Source organism: Cyphomyrmex costatus, unplaced genomic scaffold (genome assembly GCF_001594065.2).
Source record: "Cyphomyrmex costatus isolate MS0001 unplaced genomic scaffold, Ccosl1.0 scaffold135, whole genome shotgun sequence".
NCBI lineage: Eukaryota > Metazoa > Arthropoda > Insecta > Hymenoptera > Formicidae > Cyphomyrmex > Cyphomyrmex costatus.
This window is the reverse complement of record NW_017275337.1, coordinates 184,144-197,121: the sequence shown is the minus strand read 5'-3', so window position 1 is coordinate 197,121 and position 12,978 is coordinate 184,144. Positions and strand designations below refer to the sequence as shown.

The 12,978-nt window shown below is 31.9% G+C and overlaps 3 protein-coding genes across 4 annotated transcripts; all 3 read right to left on the bottom strand.

Moving 5' to 3' along the window:
* Positions 1 to 115: 115 nt before the first annotated feature.
* Positions 116 to 2,165, bottom strand: LOC108782817 (mpv17-like protein). The gene is made up of 4 exons (XM_018551192.1): positions 1,943 to 2,165; positions 763 to 1,036; positions 503 to 634; positions 116 to 434 (listed from the first exon to the last, which is right to left on the bottom strand). Exons 2-4 carry the CDS (start codon positions 1,018 to 1,020, stop codon positions 183 to 185), a joined length of 642 nt encoding a protein of 213 aa, XP_018406694.1. The 5' UTR covers positions 1,021 to 1,036; positions 1,943 to 2,165; the 3' UTR covers positions 116 to 182.
* An 819-nt stretch (positions 2,166 to 2,984) lies between these two features.
* LOC108782821 (E2F transcription factor 2) lies at positions 2,985 to 5,825 on the bottom strand. Of its 2 annotated transcripts, XM_018551196.1 has the most exons (7): positions 5,718 to 5,825; positions 5,258 to 5,367; positions 4,778 to 5,048; positions 4,241 to 4,458; positions 3,884 to 3,993; positions 3,742 to 3,789; positions 2,985 to 3,262 (listed from the first exon to the last, which is right to left on the bottom strand). In XM_018551196.1, the coding sequence occupies exons 1-7, from the start codon at positions 5,823 to 5,825 to the stop codon at positions 3,156 to 3,158; spliced, it is 972 nt and encodes a 323-aa protein (XP_018406698.1). In that variant the 3' UTR covers positions 2,985 to 3,155. The 2 variants fall into 2 exon arrangements, with proteins under 2 accessions (XP_018406698.1, XP_018406699.1); XM_018551197.1 differs by lacking the exon at positions 3,742 to 3,789.
* Positions 5,826 to 6,710: 885 nt separating this feature from the next.
* Positions 6,711 to 12,673, bottom strand: Taf2 (TATA-box binding protein associated factor 2). Its single transcript, XM_018551155.1, has 18 exons — positions 12,628 to 12,673; positions 11,993 to 12,209; positions 11,710 to 11,926; positions 11,155 to 11,393; positions 10,856 to 11,077; positions 10,561 to 10,774; positions 10,223 to 10,474; positions 9,939 to 10,147; positions 9,617 to 9,856; positions 9,276 to 9,525; positions 8,782 to 8,922; positions 8,512 to 8,702; positions 8,203 to 8,414; positions 7,904 to 8,123; positions 7,680 to 7,833; positions 7,434 to 7,598; positions 7,178 to 7,351; positions 6,711 to 7,055 (listed from the first exon to the last, which is right to left on the bottom strand). Exons 1-18 carry the CDS (start codon positions 12,671 to 12,673, stop codon positions 6,801 to 6,803), a joined length of 3,618 nt encoding a protein of 1,205 aa, XP_018406657.1. The 3' UTR covers positions 6,711 to 6,800.
* Positions 12,674 to 12,978: the final 305 nt, after the last annotated feature.

Here is a 12,978-nt window from a genome sequence, read left to right as displayed (position 1 = left end):
TATATATATACGTATATATATTCCTGCAAATGTAGGTAATAGTTTTGTACTGTGAATATCACAGATAATCATATTATGTGAATTACATCATAAAGTATAATATAAATATTGCTTCCAATTACAAATATGTACAAATAAATTAATCTAATAGAGCATGTCAATTTCTGTATTTCCTAAAACTTTTATCGTAGTAGAGGAATCTGCATATGATTAACTCTTTCATTGGTTTGTGTTTTACTTTCTGATATTATCTTGGAATTAACATTAGTAATGTTAATCAGCTCTTTCTGTTTATGCTTGGCTTCAAGAGATTTCATATATGCAAGGAAACACGTCCAGATCAAACTACATACGCTGACATATACAACACGATTTCGCTCCGGAATTAGGATGAAGTTGATGGTTTGCAGAATTGGCCATATACAAATAGCAATCTAGAAAAAAATTATTTTACGTTAATTCACCTAATTTCGAACTTGAGAATCTATTGAGAATATGATACCTTGTATGTTGGCCAAAATTTAATTTTGACCTCGTCAATGCATTCCGAAACTGGCTTTAATTCAAGAAGACTCATGCCAAAGAAAAAGGAACACATAGCTGCAGGACCGTATGTAACTTGTTCAATCAAAGCCTACAATTATTTTATTGTCAATTAGTGTTTACAGAGCTGTTTTTTTTTTATTTCCATGAATAAATTTAATTTATCATGCAATAATATTGAATAATATAAATTATTTAATTTTCATTATATATGCACACCTTAATGATTGCAGACTTCAAATCCGCTTTCGGCCAGAAGTGAGAAGCGCATTTTAGCCAGCAAAATAATGTTGGCGCTACGTAAAGACCACCGTACAAACTAAATCGCACAGCTTCTGTGTAATTAAATTCTTCTTTGCCCATTATCTTCTGTTGCAACAGATTTGCAGTTGGCCATATAATTGAGTAGGACGCCATGCCTCGAACAATAGGATATTTTTGCGAAATCTCGCGAAATTTTACAAATATTATTCTCATTTTCAAATTTCCTAGGCTGCAAAAATGTAAATAAATAAATTATTATTTTTACTATATTTATAAACAATACTATATTTATAAAATCAATATTACATTATCGAGATATGCACTATATAATGTACCTAATTTTAAATAAACTTTTGATCTTCAAATGGGTTCTATAGACCCGGAAATAAAGGATACAGACATTATCGACCGTCAATATAAAAATATTTGTATAATTTATAACTTTTTATATAATATATTTAATTCATAATTGTACAAACGTTTCAAATATTTATAATGCATCATTATCACATAAATTGCTACATAAATTCATTAAAATTTCAATAATTGCACAAACTTCTATATATTCGCAGATCTTTATATTTTGTAAAATTCAAGGAAAAAATAACTTTGAACAGTGTACTAAAATTATGTATTCAGTAATCTGAATGCATTTCAAGAAGGTTGAATAATTATTTAATTTAAAAAAATAATAGTTATAAAAATTAATATTCTGAGAGAAAAATTTCGGAGCATTGCTAAGTATAATCACTCTTTTTTATTGTTTTGTAAATCTTCAATTAAATCTCGATCAACTTAACCGATGAATTTTAGCAAAATTTGAGACTATATAATTCATCATTCCAGGTTATTCCTTATCTCTAATCTTCCATTTTAACAAACAAAAAATAATTTTATCACGAACCATAAGTTCGTTGGATTACCTGACAAATTAATCGTCGATCAAGTTAATCGGAGCTTTATCGAAATCATTACTTCATCTATGGTATATATAACACAGTAACAAACAATAAATTTATTTTTTAAGAACCATCATATAAACTTATGAAGTACGAGTTTCACAATTTTCATGAAGCATTACGTCACCCCATATTGTTGTCCCATGAGACATGAGAGCCACGCTATAATCGGTTACCTTCCGTAGCGTCACAGGGGAACGAACGTAGAAGTAGTGAATCGTGCGACGTTCCTTAGAAAACGCTGCGTTCGGTTTTGACAGGCTGCGTGCGTATGCGTCGCCAGATTTGATGAACCGTTGCATCTGGAGATCTCGCGTGATTCCCGCTACGACATGACTTGAATGACTGACCGGACCAGACTGAGTACCCCTCGACTCTCGACGTTGACGGAACAGGTGTTGACGACAGCTGGCGATGACGAAATTAGTCGATCCATTCTTATCTGTCCTTGGTATACGTCATCCGCCGATACAGGCGTTTTTTCGTTGAATCGCATTGCACAATCGCCCGGTCGCTGCTGCGTAACTTTCTGGTAATGTAGAGAGCTCGAGGGGAGTCGATAATATTGGTATCCCACAATATGTAGTGCGATCTCATATGAGTATATGTATAATCATAGAAAACGAAATGTCGAGTTTCTGCAGTCATATATTCAGATAATATAATCGGACATGAGAGCTGTATTATGAAATACAATTGACTTGATGTTGTAATAAAGAAGATGTACTGTACATAAATATAAATTAGATCTATGCACGTTGCTAGCAGTAAAGATCTGAATATAATTAGTAAAATATTAAAAAATGTCGAATGAGCGCGTACAAATACGTTAATATACATTTATTCTAATCACGTTGCCTTTTATATTAGAGATATGTGCATGTAAGTTCTTACAAAAATCCAATATTTAAAAACTTGCTTCATAATATCGTTCATTACAATCTATAGAAAATTTTTGTTCTTTTTGATTGTACGCATTCATCAGTAAGTATCTTTCCTGAAATAGACAATTATTGCAAAGAACAATTATATATTTTCATTGAATAATATTTATATGAAGCAAACATGAAGTGAGCCAAAAAGCTATAAGGATAATCTCTAGATCTTTATTTAAAAAATGCCTTTAAAACGTGGAATTAGTCTCGATAATGTAAATGTGAAATAAACAGCGATTAGAACAGGTTGTATATCTCCACAATATCTCGTACTAATTTTCCATACTTTTAATAATAAAAAAATATTGTATATTCTCAATGATCGTGATCTATTAATTTCCCTAAAATTATATGCACAAATTCTCCTCAATGATTTTAGATTTTTCTGATTAACTTTGCATGCTGTTGGCACAGTCTCCATTTCGCATATTAAAGCTACGTAACTTAACACTCATTATGTCGTAATGTCAAATAAATCACAAACACCTTCGTTCTCACTAAGATTGAAATGGTAATCTTTTTCTCCAGGAGGTGGACTTAATCTCATTAACGGTCCGCAAACTGCAAATGAAATTCATATAGACATGATTATATATAATTAATTGTCAAAGTATATATAAAAAAAATATAAAGGCACAGTATTTACAATCCGATCTTAAATTCAAAATTGCTTCAAGTTTGATCATGGATAGTTTTTTAATTTATAATCTGGGTCTTTTTTTAGTCTAAGCAAAATTTTACTTTCAAGTTTCTCCGAAATAAAGGTTTCCTCTCCTAAATATCACATTACATCGGTTTAGCAATGTAATCGAGATGCTGAAAAATATCCCTAAATCTTTTTATTAGATTTTTGAGTCTAGAAAAAAATTAAGCTGAACAAAAAAAAGACCCAGATTACAGACGGAAGAAATAAAAATAAGATTGCAGACAACAGAGAATTAAGATTCCATTCAACAAAGGAAATGACTATAGTGACTCGTACTTAAGACAATTTTGAATATATAATCAAACTATGAATAACGGTCCAAGGTTCGACTTACAGTCAGAATATAATTGATCAAGAAACTCCAAATCTCTTTGGACAATATCTATAATTAAAAATAATTAAAAACATAACTTTTTTAAAAACTTTACATTGTAAAGAATATAACAAATAAATGCAACTGAAAATAAAATACTTACCTGTGGTGCTTACATCACGTAAGACTATTTTAGCCTCTATTAATTCCGAATCTTCTTCTTCTTCTTCATCAGTTAATACCGGATCTGGTTTAGTACTATTTTTTGGTGGCCTAATATTGAAATAAATTAAATGTATTTCAATACAACTATAATCTTAAGAAATAAGATAATATATAAGTGTGCATTTTGTACCAAATGAATAGTTTATGCTTGACAACTATTCATCCCCTTTACAAAATCAATTGGCAATTACCAATTATACTATTTGCTCTGTGCAGATCAGGAATATTATTTTATTATTCCTGACACGATTAGAGCATAAATAATCTTGTATATCTTCTTTATATTTCCACTTACCTTCCAACTTTCCTCTTTGGTTTAACAATAACTTCCTCTTTTTTCTCATCTTCATTTCCACGCTTTGTCCCCTTTATTTCTTCTTGTAATCTCATTTCTAATACTTTATTATCGTAAGTTTTAGCTAGCTCAGGTTGGACCATATACACTTTAATTTCTCCCAAATTACTTTTCAGAATCATGTTATAATTTATCACTGTATCGTCTTGTATAACAGTCTATCAAATGTATAAAAAATAAGAATATGAAAGATAAATATATATCAATTTGTATCAAATATTTTCTAGACATGGAATATTGGATATTTCAGCTTTAAAGTAGTTAACTAACAAATCTTTGATTTCTAGATTTGTTATTCTCTTTAAGAAAGACTAAAACTTCCAAAAATATTATAATGAACAAATTAAAAACAAGTTTAATCTTCTAAATTGATAATCTCTTTTCACAAAACGTGCAATAATATTAGTTGGGAAACTTTAATCTACTTAGGAATGCAATGCAATGGAACAAACATTTTTTAGATATTCTTTTGAATACCTTCAAGACATTTGGTACTGTTATTTCCATATCTGGGGGTCCCTGTATTCCTAATACAAATTGATCCACAAAATTCTCTTTAACATCTTCATATGTGATGTATGCATATTTCTTATTTATATTATCATCCTTTATATTCTTTATGCTTTGTTGAATCCATCGGGTATGAGTATCCAATAACTGTTCATGGTCCTCTAGTTTGCTGATCTCTTCCTTTAAGTCTGTTAATTTTTCACCAACCTCCTGAGTATTGCAGCCAGGTCCTGCACCCCTTTAAACATAAATTCACAAAGTGCATCTCGTAGGAAAAAGATAACCAGATTGGAGTGAGTTACATTTGTATGTTTTTATCATATGACAACTTTTTCAAGCCTGTTGATTGTAGGACAGAGAGATCCAAGTACCTCTCTATCTTTTGTCGTAGGACAAAAATGGATAAATGGAATATTCTTAAAATGAAAACAAAAGAATAGCACTTACTTCCATTGAATGCTATTCTTGCTTTTCTTCTCTATAAGACCAATGCCCTCAAGGACATTCGTAATGTCATAGATGCGTCGTTTCTGTCGTACCTCCAGAAGATCGGCAGCCTGTAAAGTTCGTGAGTCGTAGAATGTCGTAGATTAGCAGCTTCGGTTAGTCATAGAGGCGCCCTACTGAGAGCTCCGCAATTCTTATAGGTTAAGGTAGGATCGCGTGTTAACGACATTGTAATGCTGTCGGCGTGTCGTCCATACCAGGTATCGGCCCGTAGCTTTACGGCAAAGGACGGTAACGTCCGGCGTAACCGAGGAACGTCGAGGCGTATGGAAACGATTTCCTTGCCGCGCACTTCTTTCAAAATTCCCGCAACCCCAAGTATGACGTGTACACGGCCGCGGTCACTTAACCTAGTAAGGTTAACTTTTTCGGAGCCATTGCGAGATCCTCAAATACTCACGACTTTTAAATCCAGCACGCCGTCCTTCGCTTTCTGAAGCAAAGACACGAAACGAGTAGTCAGCAGTCCCAGCGACTTCTCGAATCGGCTCTGTTGATTATCTGCCATTATCTCGGTCGTTGCGAAAATTTTCAAAAGTTACTAGTCCCTTCGAAATTGCCGCAACGCCACGGACGCCATCCTATCGAGCGCCCAACGGCTATTCAAATATGAGCGCGTCTCTGCTGTTGGTAACGAATTAGACGTTAAATTTCAAATTTGATAAAACGGAACAATCAGAGACATCGAAGAAAACCGTAATAATCAGATCCGCACTTTAGGTGGAATCTGTTTACCGGTGTTACACAAAATTCGTAAATTAAATTATACGTAATCATGGATATTTCCGACGAGTACTTTTCAAAACGCGAATATATCTATTCTCAACGTGCGGATTGCTCTGGATAAATATATACCCGTGGAAACACACGGTTGGTCCATTTTCCAAAAGATGATCGTCTTCAAAGAAGAGTCATTTTTTCGAGATAAAATTTGAAAATGGCCCGAGATGGGAAAAAATAGTAGCGATGGACAATACTTTAATTAATCCGTTCATTCGTTTTGTTTTGAAATAAATGCATTTTTGAACACAAAAAAACGGACTGAACTAATTTGTACACCAAGTAAAAAAAAAATTTTATTTAAATTACTTATTCAACAGGATTGACACATTTATGATTGCAGTAATGTCTAATTAACAAAAATGAATTTACTTATTGTTATATAACTACAAAAAAAATTGTAAATAACCATTTAATTTTTATTGCGTATTGCATGTAGTATATCAATAGGTAATTCAATTGGTTTTTTATATTTATATTTAATGAAATGCCCTTATTAATGTTATTTTTCTTACTATATACATTGTAATATGTTTATAAAATATTTATAAAATAAATTAGAAATGTATGTATTATATGTACATATACAGGATAAATTTACATTTCATTGCTTCTTGATTACTTATAAATTATCTAAAATTTGAACAACGATAGAAATAAAATTAAACATGTGTATATCAATAACATATGAAATCTTCCTATTCTAAGGAAATAGAAGTTCATTGGTGACAGTTGGCTCTGGGCTTTGACTAGAACTTCCAGAGCTGAGAGTCTCATCTTTAATTTTTAAAGCGGATGAATCCTTGTCCTTGCTTTTATCTTTTTCTTTTTCCTTATCCTTATCTTTATTTTTATCCTTATCCTTATCTTTTTTCTCTTTATCTTTATTATGTTTATGATCATGTTTATGTTTATGTTTGTGTTTGTGCTTCTTCTTATCCTTCTTTTTCTTTTTATTCTGTAAAAACAGCAAATGCGCATTACAAATTTAACACATATTTAATATTTCTAATATCACAAAAATTATTGTTCCAATATTTTGACAAAGATGTTTTCTAATACTTGAAAAACTTTATAAACCTTGTTGCTGGAATCACTTTTTGGCTTATGCTCTTCTGAATCTTTCTTAAACATCCCAGGTTCAAAACCTACAGGACCAGGAGTTCCCATGATACCAGGAAGTGATGCAGAATTGTCACTGTAATACTCGGATTTTACTTTTCCATCATCAGGTATTGGAATTCCTCGTTCATCCTGTTAAAAATATAATATGTATAATCATAAATTTAATTTATCCAACAATAAGGGAAAAAAGATATAAAATCATTTTTCATACATTGTTAGTTGTTTTTTGTCGTTTTTGTTCTGGACCATGTTCCACTGGATTTGATGAACTCGGAGGATCTCTATTGGGAGATTTCCTCTTGTTTGAAACAGGTAAATTCTCGACTGATTCTTCGATTGATTCGTGTTTCATATGTTGTAATGGTAAAACTTTTATCTAAACAGAACACCAGGATTTAGATATTGTCATTAAAAAATGCTTTACAATCATTTTAACAAAATTATAAGTAAATCTTACTTCACGTTCTGGACTTGGTGGACCAGCTTTCTTAGGCTTCAAGATCGCCGCGATTTCGGGAATAGGAAGACAAAATGGAACTCTTATACCATATAGAGTATAGTACAAGTCCACCAAATCACAACGTAACTTTGCATCATGCGACAGCATACCGCTATGAATAAAATTATACGTTAATGATCTGGAAAAAAAGATTTACAAAGAAGATTGAAGAATTGTCATACTTAATTAAATTCCATATACGGTCAACTAGATCTGGTTTATCCAAGCGGTGTTTATGGGCTCTCTCGAATGGTGGATTTTCTACCATTAGTCGTACAAGCCTATGGCGTATACCAGGATGTGGATCCATTTCCGCTATATCTAATAAGAATTCCAAATCTTCCCATTTACCGTCCACGCGAGTAAAATCGACCAATGCTTCTAAAGCTGCTATTCGAATATCTAAAAAATGTTAAGAATTTTGATAGTTCAGAATATACATATTAATATTATTTTCGAAGTTTAGAGCAATCTAAAATACCTATAAATTGGCCATATGCTGCATATGCTCTGAAAAGATGAGGATTGCTTGGAAGATGACCGAATTTTTGAAGAATACGTATAACTTTAAGACAAGCTACACTAACAGTATATTTATAGCAGGGTAATAATTTCTCTAAGTTTAAATTTCTTGTGACTTCTTCTAAAATAGCCTTTGTGTCGATTGATAGAGATTCTGCTGTAATAGCCGTTCTGTAATGATACATTAAGAAATTATTTATCTACTTCAGTCAGATTGTATTATATATAATTTTTTTTTCACATAAATAAAATTTAGATGTTTATATACCCTTGTTGTACACTGATAACCGGTGTAACAGTTGCACCAAGAGCTTCGATTAATGCAGCTCTATAATAATTGTCGGAATACCTATTCTTGCTGTTATCGTTATATTTAAAAAGATCCATTAAAAAAGCTAATACTTCCGGTGGACAAATACCATGGGCATTACGTAATCCTGCCATTGCAACTGGTATAGTCTGCATAGATGTACAAAAGTTGAGAGAAAAGATACTACTAAATAATTCTGATGCGACATAAGTACGTATTAACTCGCACCTTTTGTAGAAAGTAATGTTGAAAATTTGAGAAATTGTTCTGTTTAATAATCCGCCGACAGGACGCAGATCCAAACAATTTTCTAAATATGGCTAACATTGCTGGTGGACCTGACCAAGTTGCTACCATTGCGTTTCCTACCTGTAAGTATATATTTATAAAATTTAATTATACATTATTGTAAGAAATAAACAAACATCCTATCCGTCGGGCTGTGTGACTCCGCGGCAAGACGGTGGCTTGCTAGTACGAACTACATGCTACGTGGTACTCGGTTCGAGTCCCGGCATTGCGTTCAGCGTCCGACATATTTTTCTCGGCTCAGCTCTTACATTATATAAAACACAAGCGTGGTGTAACAGACAGTGCACTAGTTTACTATACTAGAGATTTTGGATTCGATCCCCCGCAAACCGAAAATATGTTTGTAGCTTCTCTCGGAAGAGACAAATCACCGAGTATATTTGCTTTCTTTATTACGCTTTATGACTAACCTTTGTCAAACAATGAGCAGCACGAAGTCTGACTTTATAGTAACAATGTTCATTTTCAATTGTATCAGTCAGTGCTAATCGTGTGGCAGGTGTTGAATGGTGCTGTAAAGCTTCTATTGCTTCTAATTGTGCAGTGACGTCTCTTTCGTGTCTCAATTGATACTGCCACTGATAATCAGGTTGCTCGATCTGTACAGCACGCATAATGGTCATTTCAGGATCAAGTCTGATCCATAATACTGGTGAATCACTGTAAACAATATATTTTTTTTAAATAAATGAAACAGCCATAATGTTTATGGTTCTCATAAAGTTTATAATTAAAAAAATTTCGATCTTACTCCATAGCTGAGAGATCCATATCAACTTCTTCACCAGTACATAATGGAATTTTCTTTTTTTTGTTTCTACGACTTTTACTGTGACACGTGATATCTGCTCTGGCCATTGTACCTTCAATTTGTAATGTGTGCTTGAAAGTACCATCTAGTTCTTGAATATTAACTACTAATGGACCTACGTATTTCCTAATTCCTCTTTGATGTGTAGTGTCTTGCCTAATTTCTAACTCCACTGTATTTCTATAACATGTGTGTATGTATATGTTATTTTAATTTTTACAATATGTAAGATAATAATGCAATTATACTAAAAAAAAAACACCTTTTTCTATTAAATACAAAACTTAGACTGAATTTTGCATGTCCACCCGTTCTCACCCATTGATCTATAAATACTGACATATCTTTTCCTGTTACAGTAAAAATAGCTTTAGCAAATACATTTGTACTAATTAACATGTGCGACCACAGGCCAGATTCTATCTTTTGCTGTGCAGCATTAGCTGCTAACGACAATTGTTTATTAAATACCTATAAAAAGTTAAATATATAATTAACAGTTAAATTATTATTATGCATTTAATGAAGAAAAATATATATATTTACTTGAAGCAATAATTCTTGACCAATCCTATGTTCCAGCATTCTCATGATTAGATGTGCTTTCTTGCGAAGAACTTCAATATATTTTGGAGACATAGTATGTAAATTTTTAATAGGAAAATAAAATCCAGGATCGGGAGCTCGAGGAGCAGGCGCTGGAGTATTAGCTGCAATAGGTAATGGTGCTGGTGCTTGAGATGGATCTAGTATTATACCACCAAATTGTTCTTCATATTTCACAACTTCTTGTAATTCCTACAAAAATTATATTAATCAAGACAATTAAATAACTGACAAGCTGAAAAAAGTAAATACTTGGATATATTGTGACTTATACTTACAGATTGAATCCATTCTCTGTATTCGTTATTCCCAAAGCATTTCTTTGCATAGAGTCCTGTTAAATAAGTGGAAATACCCTTAGGTAGCCACATATCAGACCAATTTTGCATAGATATGAAACATCCGAAAAATTGTTCTGCAATTGCTTGTGCCATTGCTTTCTTAGTAATGTATACCTGATCTATAATTGCAGTAGAATGTAGTAAATTTGTACTGTAAATAAAGAAATTGTCATAAACACATATAATATTATAAATAGGGCTTAATTACACATAAAATAAAGATTAATTTTACTTTAAGATGCTCATAGTAGCATAAGCATTGATATCTTCGTCTATCTCATCAACAAAAACCTGTTTGTAACAGGAATATGGGTATCGATTGGACAAAGTTTCCTCATAAAATTCGAATGCCTCGTGCATATATTTTGCAGATACTTTCAGAGATGACAAAAGCTGAGGCAAACAGAAATGTGTCACTTCGTGCATGTATGGGTCCACAAAAATTTCAAAAGGTCTATAGAAAAAAAGAATTTACATTATCATGCTATACATAAAAATAAAATTATTTAATAACTGTTTCTATTTATTTACCCGACTGCTAGTGCAATATTTGGAGCACACGCAGGAGTGTTGAGTACATAATGAAATGTTTTTCTCCGCATGTCAGGTGTATAGACTACCTCGATCAGATCTCCACAGGAAACTGCAGTCATTGAATCATCAACGGTAAATTCCAATTTCCAAGTACATGGTTCAGCAAAACTATCCACACATGGAAACCATAATCTTGATGAATTTTCATAACTGTATGTATACATATGGGCACCTCTCTAAAAAAAATTTATTAACATATAAAAATAACATCAATATGAAAAAATATGCACTATAGAGTTCACAGATACTTAGTTTTAAGAATATAAAGTTAAAATTGCTTAGTACAAAGAATGTTTATTAAAATTAATTTTAGTATGTTGTGAACAAAGATTTACACTAAAAAAAATTGACATTATCACTAAAATATATAAGGCATTTGAAAATCTGTAAAATATAATTTGCCAACAGATTCTATCAAATTTAAAGTAAAATATTGCATAAATATCTTGGAATCCATAATTAAAAAAGAACACTAGTTACAATTGAACTTACCTCAGCTAGAGTTCCTTCACAATTAGGTACCACAAAATGCACACCTCCTTGTGGTTGTTCCAAGGAAAATTCGATGCTAATCCTTAAATTTCGGCCTTCTGCGACCAAGTGTGCTGCATCTGGTGGTATTTGAACCACCAATTCACCAGCATTGTTGTCAGGATCTACTTTCTGAGCTGCGGCTAGGTGCATATTAGAGAAAAATTCCAGGGATCGTCTATAATAAAATTAATAATTAGTCTATAATTATTTCAAATATATTATCAAAAAGAAATTTGCTTACTGTTTACTGTCTCCTTGACAGATATCCAAGAATGGATCAAAATATTGGAAAGGTGCTTCATAGGTATCGTTTAAACAAACTCTATATATCCTACATTGTTTAGCATTAAGCTTTACCAGCCTTAGTGTATCTCGCAGAGGTATAATCGTCAACTCGACAAAACCAATTATGCTTTTTCTTTGAAAACTTATTCCCGTTAAGCTTACTATTTGATGCGCTGTAATGTATCAAGTGTATTGAAATGCATTATGTCAATAAAAATAAAGACATACAACTTAATACATAAATTGATATATAGAGCTAACTTCTAGAGTATAACCTATAAAAATGCAATTTTTTTTATTTATTTCTCATAACTTATAAGATCATATCCATTATCTATTGTTAAATGACAATAATTAATAATATAAGACAATAAATAAAATTCCAATAAACATAAAAAATTAATTTGAAAACGATTGTTAGAAACCTGGGCCATATTTGGTAACGTTACCCGAGTACTATCGTTGTACTATCTTATCTTTGTTTAACATTGAATAAATACGGATAAAATGATACACGAAGGCATTTGAGTAACGCTCCTGAACATAGCCCTGGAGAAGATGTTTATTAAATAAACATGAATTTATTCTTACCTAATTTATAAGGACGACTGTTATCACCTGTTTTTTCTTTCTTCATATTTGTATTTATTTATGTACAACTTTTATATCCGAATAAAAGACAAACCATAGAAATACATAAAATTCCATATACCATACACATTACAATAATAGATTATAGATCTGATTTGATCTGCTTTTTATTCCTGCAATAGGAGGTTCTTTTTGAAATATCAAACTAAGTATGTTTTTTCACTTTAAAGTTTTAAAAAAATATAAGTACTAGTCAGTTTTCTATAAATTGTAGCATACAACTGTACACATACATACAAAATGGTTGCGAACCAGCAGAGCTACTTCGTGGAGCAGACTCAACCGTTGCGG